Source organism: Acipenser ruthenus, chromosome 36, assembly GCF_902713425.1.
Source record: "Acipenser ruthenus chromosome 36, fAciRut3.2 maternal haplotype, whole genome shotgun sequence".
Taxonomy (NCBI): domain Eukaryota; kingdom Metazoa; phylum Chordata; class Actinopteri; order Acipenseriformes; family Acipenseridae; genus Acipenser; species Acipenser ruthenus.
The window spans coordinates 2,349,889-2,367,064 of NC_081224.1; the positions used below are offsets into that span (position 1 = coordinate 2,349,889).

The 17,176-nt window shown below is 43.4% G+C and overlaps 1 protein-coding gene across 7 annotated transcripts in view; it reads left to right on the forward strand.

Moving 5' to 3' along the window:
- Nucleotides 1-17,176, forward strand: part of LOC117402068 (EVI5-like protein) — a 63,088-nt gene that overhangs the window by 8,154 nt on the left and 37,758 nt on the right. For 6 of the 7 annotated variants that reach the window (XR_009310727.1, XR_009310728.1, XR_009310726.1 and 3 more), the window contains exons 3-13: nt 2,336-2,525; nt 3,860-4,084; nt 4,862-4,936; nt 5,541-5,666; nt 8,079-8,222; nt 8,630-8,719; nt 9,481-9,578; nt 9,709-9,769; nt 10,482-10,535; nt 12,985-13,017; nt 14,154-14,294. Coding sequence is in view for 2 of the 7 variants with exons in the window: in XM_059008214.1 (XP_058864197.1) it covers nt 2,336-2,525; nt 3,860-4,084; nt 4,862-4,936; nt 5,541-5,666; nt 8,079-8,222; nt 8,630-8,719; nt 9,481-9,578; nt 9,709-9,769; nt 10,482-10,535; nt 12,985-13,017; nt 14,154-14,294 (1,237 nt within the window). In the remaining 5 variants the exon portion in view is untranslated. The remainder of the gene's footprint in view (nt 1-2,335; nt 2,526-3,859; nt 4,085-4,861; nt 4,937-5,540; nt 5,667-8,078; nt 8,223-8,629; nt 8,720-9,480; nt 9,579-9,708; nt 9,770-10,481; nt 10,536-12,984; nt 13,018-14,153; nt 14,295-17,176) is intronic. The other variant, XM_059008215.1, reaches the window with a different exon arrangement.

Here is a 17,176-nt window from a genome sequence, read left to right on the forward strand (position 1 = left end):
TGAGGGTGTCCACTAGAGGGAGCACTGCTGAAGAGCAGAGCGGGTAATACTGAGGGTGTCCACTAGAGGGGGCACTGCAGAGGAGCAGAGGGGATAATACTGAGGGTGTCCACTAGAGGGAGCACTGCTGAAGAGCAGAGCGGGTAATACTGAGGGTGTCCACTAGAGGGGGCACTGCAGAGGAGCAGAGCAGGTAATACTGAGGGTGTCCACTAGAGGGGGCACTGCAGAGGAGCAGAGCAGGTAATACTGAGGGTGTCCACTAGAGGGAGCACTGCTGAAGAGCAGAGCGGGTAATACTGAGGGTGTCCACTAGAGGGGGCACTGCAGAGGAGCAGAGCAGGTAATACTGAGGGTGTCCACTAGAGGGAGCACTGCTGAAGAGCAGAGCGGGTAATACTGAGGGTTTCCACTAGAGGGGGCACTGCTGAAGAGCAGAGCGGGTAATACTGAGGGTGTCCACTAGAGGGGGCACTGCAGATGAGCAGAGTGGGTAATACTGAGGGTGTCCACCAGAGAGGGCACTGCAGAGGAGCAGAGCAGATAATACTGAGGGCGTCCACTAGAGGGGGCACTGCGGAGGAGGAGAGTAGGTAATACTGCAGTCTTCCCCTAGAGGGGGCACTGCTGAGTACTAAAATTGGACTATTTTAATGACCTAAATAGTGTCAGATCTAACTAGAGCTGCCTTATCAGTTCCATATTAGTTCCCAAAATGTTTTACTACATAGATTTAGGTTTGTGCTTTATCAGGTTTAAGAGTTTTAAGGGATTAAAAAAGACTGAAAGTAATTTATTAAATCCAATCACAAAGGTTTTGGCTGAAAAAAGCCTTTCTAGCTGTCGTGTGTTTAAAGAAGTAAGTTAGAAGCATGTGAACCAAAACTTACTTCATCACTAAAAACATTTCAAAAGACTTCGTTTGCCACGAGTCTCTTAAGTTTTTATTTTAGCGCTGCTGGGTGTTTTAGTTTTATTTGAAGGGATTAACGCCTATTTCTTCTTCCGTTCTGTTCCAGGTGTCTTTGATCATCTTTTCGAGGTTAAAGCCTAAAATCCAATAGATAAATAAAAGTCTGTATTTAGTTTGTCTTTGTCTCAAGCTGGTAGAAGCCCCTCTGATCTCAGGCTCCTCAGCCAGCAGTAATAGGCTGTGTAGCAGTCCAGGGGTATGTGAGTGTGTGGGGGGGGGGGGGGGGGGATTGTAATTGGTGGCAGGGAGGGAGTTAAAACCCTCCCTGCAAAAACACACATGGGAATATGGCTGGAGCCGTCAAGTGAATCAATGTTTAAATGATTAATTAAGCCACAGGTGTATGCATACTGTGATCATTAGTGTGTTGGAGGTAATGCAGGTGAAGGTATGTGGCGTGTGTTTTTTTCGTGTTCCGTGCTGTGCCATTCATCTGTGCTTATTTACATCCGTGAGTGTTTTGTATAGCCTGTTGTTTTGGCACTTGAGCCCGTTTTATTTGTTAATGTGTTTTTGTGCATGTCTCTTTAGTGTTTTTGTTTATTTATTATTATTATCAAACATGCACTCCAGCTCTTAAACCTGCATTCTCTGCCTCTGAGTCTCTCTTCCTGGTTACAACAGCCTGGCCAGTGACGTTCATCATTTCCACAGGCTGGTTTGAGGTTTGAGAAGCGCTCCTTCTGTCTCTCTCCCAGGTTGTTGGAAGCTGATTCAAAGTCGATGTGCTTGATGAGCAGTAAATGGGTGTAAGGATGCTAGTTGAAGACGCTCAGTGACTCTCTCTCTTTCTCGCTACCTCTCCCTCTTCCTCTTTCTCAGGTTTCTAGAAGCTGATTCGAAGTCTTGGTGCTCAACGCGTAGTCATTTGGTGTAAGGAGGCTGGTTTGAGAAGCTCAGTCACCCGCTGTCTGTGTCTGTCTCTCTCAGGTTTCTAGAAGCTGATTCGAAGTCTTGGTGCTCAACGCGTAGTCATTTGGTGTAAGGAGGCTGGTTTGAGAAGCTCGGTCACCCGCTGTCTGTGTCTGTCTCTCTCAGGTTGTTAGAAGTGGCTTCGAAGTCTTGGTGCTCAATGCGTAGTCATTTGGTGTAAGGAGGCTGGTTTGAGAAGCTCGGTCACCCGCTGTCTGTGTCTGTCTCTCTCAGGTTGCTAGAAGCTGATTTGAAGTCTTGGTGCTCAACGCGTAGTCATTTGGTGTAAGGAGGCTGGTTTGAGAAGCTCGGTCACCCGCTGTCTGTGTCTGTCTCTCTCAGGTTGCTAGAAGCTGATTCGAAGTCTTGGTGCTCAACGCGTAGTCATTTGGTGTAAGGAGGCTGGTTTGAGAAGCTCGGTCACCCGCTGTCTGTGTCTGTCTCTCTCAGGTTGCTAGAAGCTGATTCGAAGTCGATGCGCTCGATGAGTGGCTCCCGCAGGAACAGCGGCTCCTCTCTGGTCTCCAGCTCCTCAGCCAGCAGTAACCTGAGCCACCTGGAGGAGGACACCTGGATCCTGTGGGGCCGCATCGTCAACGAGTGGGAGGAGTGGAGGCGCAAGAAGGACAAGCTGCTCAAGGTGGGACACACAGCCTCAGCAACACGAAGAGGAACTGCATTCAAATAGTAATAATCGCTCTGGTTCTTCACGCTACAGCAGCCAGGACCCCAGTTTCTAGTTTCTAGGTGTGTTTGGTTGCGCAGTCAATTTAAATATAATATTTGTATGTATTTGCCCATAACTTTGTAATAGAGAGAACACCTATGGCTAAAAGTTTTGCATCACCTAGAATCATAATTTAATTAATTAATTAATAAATAAATAAATAAATAAATGAACATAATTTAGATATTTTATTTAACATCTTGTAATCAAAGAAACTACAAAATGTTATCGCTAAAGTCTACCGGAAGCCATAATAGTAGTACAGTATTTCATGTTAAATTTATGGGATATATGTATATGGGAAAACTACAAAGCGGTGTGTAATGCAATACAATAACATTATTCATCAGGTTTCATTCGACTCTATGAAGCAAAACGAGTTAATTCTGTAGGGTGATGCCGTAGCTGTATGGTGTATGGAGTATGGTGCTGACATAGCCACTTGTCCGACCACTAACTATTCTACACTCAACTGGGCTAATTTAAGAAATTAACTTAATCAATTCAATGGCGAATATTTCGACTAGAAGTCTGTCTCAAACTCTGAAAATCTCAAATGGTATTTACACATTTCCTTCGATAACCTTCAAATTAAAGGGAAGACATTGAGAAAGACTTTTAGTGGAAACGTTTGTCATTGAATTTATTGCTTCTTTCTTAAATTAGCACTGTTGAGTGCCTATTAGTTATGGGTCGGACAAGTGGCTGTGTCAGATTTTTGGCCATGTAGTACCGTACCATTGACACTACACTTACAAATCGACCGCTCAACCAAACACACCACTTGAAACTGGAAACAGGTCTCCTGTCTACTTTACCGTGAAGAGTCAGTCTGAGAATCGTGCCAGTTAAACACAGCAGCTGTCCTGCCTTTTCTGTTTGAGCTTCTTATTATTATGCCGTCGGATGAAATGAAAACAGAACACACACAGACGTGTCACTCTTCTGAACAAGCGATTGTGCTTGCAATTCTGAGCTTCTTCTGAGGGATTGTGTCTGTCCTGCGTACTGGAGTGTTCTCCTCAAGATCAAGATTTTCAAGTTTATAAAATTACACGCAGCGATGAAACACTTCACACAACAAACTTTGCAATTTTTATGATGGCCTGGCAGGTTAAAAAAAAAAAAATCAGTTTTGGTGGCTTCCTTATTCCCTGCTTGTCTGTCTGTCTGTCTGTCTGTCTGTCTGTCTGTCTGTGACTCTGTGTGTCCCAATGTCCGTCTGAACCGGTGCACCCTCCCCACAGGAACTGATCCGGAAGGGCATCCCGCATCACTTCCGGGCCATCGTGTGGCAGCTGCTAGGCAACGCGGCGGACATGCCAGTGAAGAACCAGTACTCCGAGCTGCTGAAGATGTCGTCTCCGTGCGAGAAGCTGATCCGCAGGGACATCGCTCGCACCTACCCCGAGCACGACTTCTTCAAGGGGCAAGACTCCCTGGGGCAGGAGGTGCTCTTCAACGTCATGAAGGTAGAGGGGACCCTCCTTATAACCGGGCATCACAAATCAGCAGGCACGGTGGTACTGGTAATCCAATTTCAAAAGTCAGCCAAATATCGGATTAGCATCCGCAATGTGTGGGCAGGCTTGCGGTTGATGTTGACTCAGAGAAGTGCAAAGGCCAGGGTGCTACGGTACACAGCGAACCAGTCTTTTACACTGATGACGTTCGGAAATACTTTAGACACAAAGTCTGTTCATTTCAAGACACTGAAAAGACTTGTAGTCAAAACATGTTGTCATTATGTGCTTGGTTATTGCAAATGCAGCTGCTTTCCGTCATACGATTAAAACTTGGACACCCCTCTAGATCCTAACCTGTTTGTTTCATTTCTTATTTACAGCTTTAATCAAGGTGTTTCAAGGGTGGTATATTTTAACATCTCTTGGCTGCTTCAGAGCTGGCAAAAAGCCTCCCGTTGCACAGCAGTTTCACCTGTTCCAGGTTTTACTACAAGCTTGATTAGCCACAGTGTGTAGGTAACAAGTTCAGCTTTGTGACTTATTAAACTCATAGTAAAATCAGGAGTGGATCAGACTGCTATGCAACAGGAGTCTTATTTCCATCCCAGCTGCTTCTTTGTAGAAAGTTTTTTTGTGTGTGTGTGTTTTTAAGAATGGGCGCGGATTTTAGTCCAGGAAAGCGGGCTGGTCTTTTAAAGAGAACAGATCTCTTAAAGTGTCCGATGCTAGACGTGGAATAGCTGTGATTTTCAATGTGGCTCCCTGTGTGTGTTTGTGTTACAGGCGTACTCGCTGGTGGATAGGGAGGTGGGGTACTGCCAGGGCAGCGCCTTCATCGTGGGGCTGCTCCTCATGCAGGTAAATAAACCCTGTTCGGGGAAACTAAATCATTTTGCAAAGGAGTAGCACATAACAGATAATGATCTGTTGCCTAATGAGAAAGGGAGAAAGCTCGGGTACGGAGGTGGTCTGTCTTCAGGTAAGCTTGTCTCACTCACACTCTCAAGTGCCTGACTTGTATAACTTCCCGAACTGCATGTGTGTGAAGCTGAACTTCGTGAACTTTGCTTCCGCTATGATAAGGAAACAAATTCACTTCTTGGCCTGAGTTCTGATGTTCCAGACACAGAACATTATGCCAGGTCACAATGTACCCGAGTTTATCAATCCCACTCCCACGACTGCAGCTGAGCTCCAGTGTTCTCTGTTTCCTTTTATTATTATTATTATTATTATTAATATTTATTTATTTCTTAGCAGACGCCCTTATCCAGGGCGATAACAATTGTTACAAGTTATCACAGTACAGAGTATCACATTATAGAATATAACATTAGAGACCTGTCATAATACAGATAAGAGCAGATATGAAAGTACAATAAAAGCTATTCAAGTAAGAGCAAAATAAGGCATCCAGTAAGTTATAAGTAAGAGCGAATTCGACTTCCTTGACCTTGTGTAGATGCCAGAGGAGGAGGCGTTCTGCGTGTTCGTCCGCTTGATGCAAGAGTATCGTCTTCGAGAGCTCTTCAAACCCAGCATGGCCGAGCTGGGCCTGTGCATCTACCAGTTTGAGTACATGCTGCAGGTAGGGGGCGCTCTCACACTTGTCCCTTCCAGTCCATATACAGGTCCTCATTTTTATAAAGCAATCGATGCAGACATTTTTCAAAGCTGCACAGGTCCTGCTGTTGGGTTACATGTGCAGTACCAGCTGTCTTCAATGAAGACTTCTCTTCAAAACTTTTGTAATTTTGTATAATAATTTGGTTTCTTTTAGTATTCTTAAATGTATCACTATAGTGTTTTGTAGTTGGCTGGGATGGATATAACGCTCCCATTGTATAGCAGTGTGATCCATTGCTGGTTTTACTAAGAGTTTAATAAGACATACCCGAGCTTGTAGTAAAACCTGGAATGGGTGAAACTGCTATGCAATAGGAGTCTTATTTCCATCCCTGGTTAGGGACACATGCCCCTTTGAAACCTGTTTTTATCTGCATCTCTCTGTGAGCCGAATATGAACATGCTTCCTTTAGCATAGCTAAATAATAACGATAAATACGAAATTGGTATTAATTTAGTTAACCCCCAAAATGGAATTACAGGAAGCTTATAACACAAGGACAGTAGGTGCATTGTATGACATTTGTAAAAAAAGCCAGTGCTAAATTTATCCACAAGGTGGACCCAAATACACACATTTCCATTGAACCACCATGCTTGTAAATCATGCAGAACCAGCAGGTGGGTCTTTATTTTTGGGTTACAATCTTCCCTCTGTCTGTTTCCCTGGCTCCTGGTCATCTCGCCTGTGCTGGTTCTGGAATTTCCAGCTGTAGGGTGTGGGAGGGAGAGGGGGAGGGGGAGATTTGAGTTTACCACACAAAAATGATTTGTTAAATTATTGAGTCTTTGAGTAAAGCGATATAATCAAATTGCAAGATGTGCTTTGAGCAAATGCACAGTTCCTGAACAGGTTTTGAAGATGCTGCTCAATCTGCAAATAGCAATTAATTCAGTCAATTATATTTATGAGATACGCGTCATTGGTTCATTATTTATGTATTTATTCTGAATGCAGGAAGTTAAACCATTGAAATAACGCTCATAATGTTCTCACCTTATTTAGAAAATACAGTTAAAACACAATTAAAAATGGATTGTTTTATTCATATATAAGACTACGTCTGTCAGTCCACGTTTGTCTAATCACTGTGTTGTAAGCGAAAGAAAGAAACAGAAGTATGCTTTATTAAAACATTTTTTTTTAAACTCACAATTTAGATTTAGAAACATACAAAGCACTGCTTGCTGCTGTGGCATTTAGAATCACACTCAACGCCCTTAACGCACACGGAAGCACTTCTTTGTTTGACAAAACTTGTTGCACTTGCAAGAAATGAAGCCTTGCGTCTTCTAAATCTGTTCGGGAACTGTGCGTTTGCTCAAAGCACATTTCGCAATTTGATTGTATTGCTTTACTCAAAGACCGAAGAAGCTGTCTCTTCTCTTCTTTTCTTTTCTGTTTTGTTCTTTGCTTGTTTGATATTTTGCATTTCGCAATTTGAGCAAAATCATTTTATACATTTTCATACAATGTGTAGGTTATTCAATCACTTGGATTTCACTGCCGCACTTTAGTTTTGTGTTTATTTTGATTGAGTTATATGAAGGGAAACATGACTGCCAAACAAAACCCTAAATAAATTCAATGACCAAGTATTTTTCAGTGTCTTCAAAAAGATGTTGAAATTGAAGACATTGATAAAGACTTCTAGTCGAAACGTTTGACAGGGATGGAAAAAAGATTCCTATTGCATAGCAGTTTCATCCCCATTCCAGGTTTTACTACGAGCTTGATTAGCCACAGTGTATCGATAACAAGCTCAGGTGTGTTTTATTAAACTCATAGTCACACCAGGTATGGATCAAACTGCTGTGCAACGTGACTCTTATTTCCATCCCTGCGTTTATCATTGAATTTATAGAGTTTCTTTCAGTAAATTCAGCCCTAGTCAAGTGTTTGACAGTTATGGATGAAACATGGCCTCCACACAAATCTTTAAGCTGTGGCTTGAAACTTGATTCCAGGAGACTGGGAGACCTAGTTTAAGGTTGCTGTATCAAACCCCAAGCCTCTCCTGGTGTGCCATGCAGGGGCTTGAAACCTAGTCTCCTGAAACCAAGTTCCAAGACACAAAGTGGCTTCGTGTTCCCTCAACTTTAGATGCCTGTGTTACAGAAGTACTGTATGGCAGCAGATGCACAGGCACTCTCTCACTCGCTCTCTCCCTGTCCCTCTCCTTGTCTCTCTCACTCGCTCTCTCCCTGTTCCTCTCCTTGTCTCTCTCACTCGCTCTCTCCCTGTCCCTCTCCTTGTCTCTCTCACTCGCTCTCTCCCTGTTCCTCTCCTTGTCTCTCTCACTCGCTCTCTCCCTTTCCCTCTCCTTGTCTCTCTCACTCGCTCTCTCCCTGTTCCTCTCCTTGTCTCTCTCAGGAGCAGTTGCCAGAGCTGAATGTTCATTTCCGCTCGCAGAGTTTCCACACCTCCATGTACGCCTCCTCCTGGTTCCTCACTCTCTTCCTCACTTTCTACCCATTGCCGGTAGCCACGAGGATATTCGACATCTTCATGTATGAGGTGAGAGTGAACTGCAGCAGGAGGGAGGGGGGGGGGGGGGGGGGGGGGGGGGGGGCGGGGGGCGGGGGGGGGTCCATTTAGGATTTTCATTGCAGTCCCTAATACATATTGCATGTCACCGACAGTGAACAGCATCAGTCATTTTTACATGCACATAAAATAAAACAGAATCTGAATTTTGATTCCAAAATCAATGCATCGGTACGGTACGTCAATTCCTACCAAGTACAACAGGTCATGCACGTGTTTGTTAAATTCGCTCATAACACTTCTGAAGTTCAAGCTGGACACAGAAATGCATCAGGTGTGTGCAGCGGCCTTAAGGCTAACGAGGGAGCCTGGGATCTGCTGTGTTTAACATTGCAGATATCTTGGTGATTGTCGTTCTGTTGTGTTGTGAATGGCAGGGCCTGGAGATTATATTCCGGGTGGGAATGGCGATTCTCCAGTACAACCAGACTGATCTGATCCAGCTGGACATGGAGGGCATGTCTCAGGTAAGATCACTGCAACAGCAGCTCTGCGACAGTCACAGCACACAAGGATGGTGCAAACTGCAAAGGACTTCAGTGTTTCTTTATATAATGAACACATTTACTTACTGGGACCTCCTTGTGCAATGTGTGATGTTGTTGTAGTTTTGTTTAAATATAAGAAAGTTTACAAACGAGAGGAGGCCATTCGGCCCATCTTGCTCGTTTGGTTGTTAGTAGCTTATTGATCCCAGAATCTCATCAAGCAGCTTCTTGTAGGATCCCAGGGTGTCAGCTTCAACAACATGTCTCTCTCATATGAGAAATCACGTACCAGAAATCGGACATTAAGGATTTTACAAATATTCCATCTGTTTGCAGAGGTCATCACTTGCGTAGAACATGCAACACAAAAGAACACTTTTTTCCGTTTAATAGTATTATCCAACTGCAATATTAAGATTGATAGCCAGTTCTTGCTTTGTACAGATGTCCTCCCATCCCTGGAACATACCACACTATTAACCTGTTCATATTTAATACTAGTTCCTGAGTGCAGCGTTCTGTTTTGTGATTTATTATAAGGTAATACACCATGTGGATATTTATAAGAGACGTAATTTCGCACTGTTTGAGCAGTCAGAACCTCTCATCCAAACTGGACAAGAGGACATCCCTTATAACAATAAAACACACCCGACACACGACGTGTTAACCTTGTAAGAAATGGTGGCTCACCTAGAGTGGGGTCAGTAAAACCCTGTGTCGATTTGTTTTGTTCCCAGCACTTCCAGAAGGTGATTCCTCATCAGTTTGAAAGCTGCCCGGACAAGCTCATACTGAGGGCTTATCAGATAAAGTACAACCCTAAGAAAATGAAAAGGTAGGGCTAATATCTCCACTGTGTGTGTGAGTTCCCTTGTGTGTTTGTCTGTGTCTGTATGTGCTACGGTTGGTTATAATTCCACTAATAACACAACACTTGCACCCGTCCCCTGTCTCTGTCCCTGTAGGCTGGAGAAGGAATACACCACCATCAAGAACAAGGAGATGGAGGAGCAAATCGAAATTAAGGTGCGTGTCTGGAAACAGTCTCAAGAGGAAGCAGCTCTGGATTTCTTTTCCCTCTTTGTCATGCGCTTATGTCCCCTTTCTGAGTGCTTCAAACACTGTGTTACTTATTTTATTAAGCTGTGCTTCCAGATATATGCAACACAGACAGTCGGTGTTTTTATAGAGGTAAGAGCCATCTAATGATCTGCCACTGGATTAAGTTTCCTTTAGTTTTGCTGGCATTACAGTTGCTGTGCGCTAGATGGCGCTGACGCTTACTAATATAAGGACACTGGCTGTTCTAGCCTACATTACATATATCTATGGCAGGCAACTTGAACTGAACAGCAGCTGCTGAACTCCTAGTTAAAGCTGACCGTACACGTTTTCGGAGGACGCGTGTGTCAGTCTTCATCTCTCCTGAGTCACCGCGGGGGTGGCGGGGGTGGCAGCGGTGGGCTGGGTTGAAATAAAAAATAATTGGGATTTCCAAATTGGGGAGAAAAATGAGAAAAAATAATTGCTGATTCCAAATTTTTAAGAAAAAATAGTGAAGTGATAGTAGAAAACCTTGCTGGTAATGTTTCTGGTTTTTTACCACAGGTGAAACGTTTGCATGTTCATATTCTTACTTGCATATATTTACAGTGAAAGATATATTGATATTGATTGTCTGGGTCAATACGGCTGCCAAATAATACTAATAAGGAAGCATTCTCGTTTTAACCTCCAGAGACTACGGACTGAAAACCGTCTGTTGAAACAGAGGATTGAGACCCTGGAGAAAGTGAGTACCATAGTCTAATGCTATTGCCTACTATACAGAACATTGCACAGACTGCAGTCCATGATGAAAGCAAGACTCCCACTGCATAGCGATTGGAGCCATTCCAGGGTTTAATAAACCGGTAGAGAGGAAAAGCATAGCCTGGCCTCTCTAGATTCACAGTAAAACCTGGCATGGAATCGCATTGCCGTTTATCATAATGGGGCTTGTACGTATAACCAATAAAACCAAAGCTTTGACATCTCAGTAATTTGAAGTGCACCGCACCACTGAATCGCTTGACTAAACCCATGGCAGTGACTGGATACAAATGAAGGTATGTTCTGTATAACAACATTTGCGCTGTCATTTTATGACTTTGAATGCATTTATATTCGCCTGTAGTCGCGTTGCACATTCTGTGATGTGACAGGTAATATGAGTGTGATCGTACTTCATGGGATTAGACATTGACGGCAGGCACAGGCGCCTGTATGATTTGTACAGATTTATTAAAACACTGCCATTTCTTCTGTTTTGATTTGTTGTGCTTATGAAATCACTTCCCTGTAACTGAAAATCTTGGAAAATTGTCAAACTAGGCAAATCGATGATTGTTTAATTTAATTGACGACTTTAATAGGCCACACATGCAATTGATTTATAATAGTAAGAGAAAAGGAACACAGTCACAAATGGTCAAATGCGTGAGACTTTTTAGAAGTTGTTTAAGATGCCTAATTAAAGCACAAAGCGGTCGAACATTTTCACACGAGTGCCTGTTGTTTCTATATCACTGATTACTGACCGTAAATGTAAATTCTCACACCCAGAGGTTTTCATGCAGGCAGGCATATAAAGGATATAAATGACACATCTGTAGGGGTTCAAATGCATCTGCACACGGCTGTAAGTGTGCGTTTTAGCTCTTCATATAAAAACACCTGCTAGCTGCAGCACACACTTTTTTGTAATTCACAAAAGTTTAATTTTTAGATATGACAGACGTGGACGGATTGCTTGCCAGTTACTTCAATATACAAGACTGCACCCTGATTTTGTTTTTAGTGCTGTTTGGGCTTCACTCTACAGCTATGGCCAAACATTTTTCACCTAGAATTTTAGTATTGAGACAAAAATATATATATATTATGAACATAATTTAAATCTTTCATTTAACATCATGTAATCAAAGAAACTACAAAATGATGTTGCAAAAGTCTACTAGAAGCCATAATAGCAGTACAGTACAGTATTTCATATTAGATTTTGAAATGTCATATTTTTCAGTTTTTTGTTAAGTATATGGAAAACTACAAAAGAACATTATTCAGCAGGTTTCATTTTACTTTTATGAAGCAAAGTAGTTAGTTCCATAGGGTGATGCAAAATGTTGCATTCCACTTCAGGTTTAACAGGTAAAATTATATAATTAACTACTTCAGGGTCTGGATGGAGGTTTAATTGGTTCAATTAAACAATTTAGACCAGAGTTGGAACAAAGACCAGGAGTGGAAGGGCTGACTTTGGCCCTCCATGCTCCAGGTTGTATCCTGGTCTTGCCTGCCCGTGCTCGCCCTACAGCACCGTATTGACAAAGTCATGGCAGCCGTTTCTATTTATTTGCCCCGCTCCTGTATGTTAAAGACTACTACAATTAAATCATGCCTCAGTACCCTGACCACGATGAGGCTGTTTAGTTGTACGTGTTTTGTTTCTCCTGCTGCTAGTCCTGTGTCTCTGCTCCCTGGTAGAGTAGTGACTAGGTTCTGCTGCACAGTCTTATTGCATTTCCTGTGCTGCTGGGGTCTGTTGTGTGAATCTTCTCTTTTTGCCCCTCTTTCTTTCCCTTTTCTTCTTTCTCTAATTGTTTGGATCTCCCCTTCTATTCTCCCTCTCTCTGCTCTCCCTTCTTCTTTGTTTTTAATCTGCCTCTTTAATTTCTCCCCCTCTCCCTACCCCTTTTCTCCCATGTCTTCCCTCTTAATCTCCTCTCTCACTCCTCTCACATCCACCTCCTCGCTCTCATATCAATCTGCTCCCTCTCTCCCCCTCTCTCTACTTTGTTTCTCTCCTCTTTCCTTTTTCCTCTCTCTCACTCCTCTCCCATGTCTCTCCCCTCTCTCTCTTCCTGCCTCTTCTCTCCTGTCACTCACTCACTGCTTTCCCATTTCTCTCCCCACTCTCTCTCATTCTTCCTGCCTTCTCTCCCCTCTCTCTCTTCCTGCCTCCTCTATCCTCTCTCTCACTCACTCCTCTCCCATTTCTCTCCCTCCTCTCACTCACTCACTCCTCTCCCATTTCTCTCCCCTCTCTCTCTCTCTCTCTCTTCCTGCCTCTTCTCTCCTCTCCCCTCCCCTCTCTCTCACTCACTCATTCCTCTCCCATTTCTCTCCCCTCTCTCTCTCTCACTCTTCCTGCCTCCTCTCCCCTCTCTCTCTCTTGGTATTCCTCCCTCCTTGTCTCGTAGGAGAGTGCTGCTTTGGCAGATAGGCTGATTCAGGTACTGTATTCAAAGCATGACCTCCATCACATTGCCAACTCACTCACTCACTCACCTACGCACCCCCTCACTTTGGTCATGACTAATCCTGAATGGGCTGCATGAGAGAGGCTGGGTGCTGGTGTTCAGAATACCATTCAAACGGCTGCAGATTCAAAGACAGCCGCCCTTAAACTCCAGATTTATCACAATGGTGTTTCCCCGCTAGCAGCATGTTTTAACAGTGACGTCACTAAACACAGTGCAGATGGAAACAGCAGGTATGTGAGAAGAGGTCGGCGGGCAGAACGGATCTTTTGAGTTATATGACTCACATGTAAAATACTACTAGACATAGACATCAAAAAAGACTTGTCATTGTTAATTTATTATTATTATTATTATTATTATTATTATTATTATTATTATTATTATTATTATTATTATTATTATTATTATTATTATTTATTTCTTAGCAGACGCCCTTATCCAGGGCGACTTACAATTGTTACAAGATATCACATTATTTTTACATACAATTACGCATTTATACAGTTGGGTTTTTACTGGAGCAATCTAGGTAAAGTACCTTGCTCAAGGGTACAGCAGCAGTGTCCCCCACCTGGGATTGAACCCACGACCCTCCGGTCAAGAGTCCAGAGCCCCTAACCACTACTCCACACTGCTGCCCCTGTTAGTAAAATACTGCCCAGTAGATCATTTTTTTATTTTATTTAAATGTTTTACTGCCCGAAAAAATGTTGGCATTTTGTATGCATGTTCCCATCGTGTTTAATGTCATGCATCTGCATGTTCAATAAAAATTCATTTTGGGACCTCTAGCGCCACCTTGTGCACTACAGTTGCATTGCATGCTGGTATTGTGATGCATGCAATTTTATTGTAAAGACAAACTTAAAGAAGGTGCCTTTCTCTCTGGCTTTGTACCCTGCTGTTCCCTGGACCAGATAATAAATTAACCCCAGTTCCCCACCCCACATTTAGACCAAAACAATCCCCTTGCTACTCCTATAAGAATGAATATTCCCAGAGAGACACGCATGCAACACTGATCTCCTGGCGCTTCGTTCCTCGGCTGCTTTCTCCAGGACGGTATCTTTTATTCTGTTTTGTTTTTCCTCCCGTGGTGACGGCAGGGTCAGGTGACTCGTGCTCTGGAAGCGGAGGAGAATTACGTGATCAAGCGGGAGCTGGCCGTGGTGAGACAGCAGTGCACGGCCGCCAGCCAGAGCCTGGAGAAAGCGCAGGACACCATCCGGGAACTGCAGGAGCACAAGGTACGGAAAAACCAACCCACGGAGACGGGCTGGAGACACGCCAGCCTCAGATAGCAACGCTCATCTTTTATGTTTCAAAGTAATTGCAGCTGATGAAATTCATAGATCTGCCCAATGTTGCACTTCATACAGTAGTGTACCAGTGTATTGCATAGAACCCCTCAAGGTTTGTCATTTTTATACAGGGGTTTAATTTAGCGCGTAACTGTCCGGAACAGTGTTCCGCCTCTTCAGGATTCTGTTCCTAGTCTTCTGATTTGAAAGTAAAAACTACCAATCACAGAGCACCCACTAGTATACAGTTGTGCTACATGCAGAATGTATTGTAAAATGACTTGCCAAAGTACACCCAGCATAGCAAAGTGTAATAAAGCATAGGGAAGCTTTGTAAAGCACTGAGAGGTATGGCAAAGGATGTACAAAAACATGGCAAACTGTGATAAATAAATAGCACGACCAAGGGATGGTGAAAGTACAAAAATACTGTGGTAAACTATTATAAGGGTATTTTCACTGAAATCCCATTAAATTATTGTGGGTGAATAAAAAAACGGACTTTCTCCAAAGTGTCCTGCGAATGTTGCGTCTGTACAGTTAGAACATAAGAAAGTTTACAAACGAGAGGAGGCCATTCGGCCCGTCTTGCTCGTTTGGTTGTTAGTAGCTTATTGATCCCAGAATCTCATCAAGCAGCTTCTTGAAGGATCCCAGGGTGTCAGCTTCAACAACATTACTGGGGAGTTGGTTCCAGACCCTCACAATTCTCTGTGTAAAAAAGTGCCTCCTATCTTCTGTTCTGAATGCCCCTTTATCTAATCTTCATTTGTGACCCCTGGTCCTTGTTTCTTTTTTCAGGTCAAAAAAGTCCCCTGGGTCGACATTGTCTATACCTTTTAGGATTTTGAATGTTAGAATCAGATCGCTGCGTAGTTGTGTATATGGCAGGTTCTGTAGCGAGCACAGGCGCACTGCAGTGAGCTCCTGTGTGTGTGTGTGGGGGGGGGGGGGGGGGTTTGCTGTGTGAAGATCAGAGCTGTGCAGTCTGCTTGATGCACATCTGGCAGTGGAGCAGGTTCCGCACAGCTTGCCTCAGCTGCGGCTCACACCATGGGATCTTTTGTTTGTAGCCGTTGATTGTTTTGTTTTTTTTAACACGTTAGACGACCCTGCTTGGTACGCCAGCTGGCATGTGAAACACAACGGTGTGTGTCTCAGCGGCTCACGGGGAGAGCAGAACGAGAGTTTTAACAGGTAGTCAGGTGCATATTGGCTTGCGGTCGCCTGTGTCGTACGCAATGTGGGTCAGAAAAGCATGCACTGTGTCATTAAAGCAGTTCTTCTTAATGATCAACCTACAGTTTATCCCGCTGGCATAGACCACTGGGGCAGGGGGGGAATCATCCTGGATTGCATCAACTACCTATCTGTGTTTATCCCGGGGTTATCCCTAAAAATCCGTAGTTGAAACAGTCCAGTTGTGGCTTATCAGCATTGATTGGTTGGTTGATGAAACCCTTAGGGAAGTCAGTAAGTCATTTTTTAAAGAGATTCAAAAGCTGTTGGTTTATTTAGTTGTACGTTACATTACTATTAGTTCTGCACAAACCGATGATTCGATTCAACTCTCCGCAGGTGATGCTCATTGGTGCTGATTGGGCTAATTTACCATTCAGAGTGAAACGAGGGAAGAAACAGCTGCTAGGGTTTGTGTGAGTCTATGAAAAGCAGCGATCACCACAATCAGCTGTTTCTTCACTCGTTGCCCTCGGAGTGGTAAACTAGCCCAGTCAGCACCAATGACCCTCGCCTGTGGAGAGCTCATCCGAATAATCAAATAATCATTTCGTGCAGCACTAATTATACATAGTAGTGCATTGAGAAAACTGTCATTAAAAAAGCAAGGCGAGGCAGTTTTTTCATTTCTCAGCTTTAGTCCAGGAAAGCAGGTGATACTGGCAATATGAGTCTCCAAGTAGGGTACCAGAGTGATAAATAGATAAATTAAAGCCATGACAATCAATAACCGAGAAATCGATTAATTGTTCCCTCTCTAAAATCCTGTGTCATACATTCACTTCTTGTGGCGGTGTCCTAGTTTCACTGTATGCAGGGCATTGTCATACAGTAGACCCTACAGTGCGTACAGAAACCTCGCTGTGCCAGGTGGCTAATCTAAGTGTTTCAGAACGATGGGTGGTTACATGAACGTTGGGTATTTGTGGTGTCGGGTCTCTGGATTTGCAAACAGCTGAGCTTTAAAAAAAGATAAGCAACAACAGCAGCAACAGGCAAACTGTACAAAGGCATCCTTATAGCATTGAGATTATAGGGAATAGTATATATGGGCTGCCATGTCTTTGTATCCATGGATAGATTAGTGTACGCTCTTCTAAAGAAACATTTTCCCACTGTAGTCTCTGAAATCTATTCATCTCCAATCAGGGCCACTTGATGTGCAGAATTTGTTCTGCTTTTTACTCCCACCTCCAAACAATGGGTCCTTTCTAGGGACTGGCAGGACATAAATGTGATGTCTGCAATCACGATCATGGAGTTACTGATTACAATCTGTACCATTCACGGATTTCATGGTTTCTATGAAGTGGACCCTTTGCTGTGTAATATGTAGCTCCCCATGAAAATTCCCATTTGAAATAATAAATACAGCAAACGTTTGCCTTATTGATGCACTACCTGTTACACAGCATTCAGGAACCTGGCAGCCGGTTTAGTTTGCTTCCAGTAAATGCTTGAACACGCTGCAGAGAGCTGCACGATTTCTTTAAAATGTCTTCAACAAAAAAGACACCAGCTGCATCAAAGATCAGAAATATATTTCTGCTAAAGATTGCTCTGTCCAGTACAAGAAGGGGACATTTCAC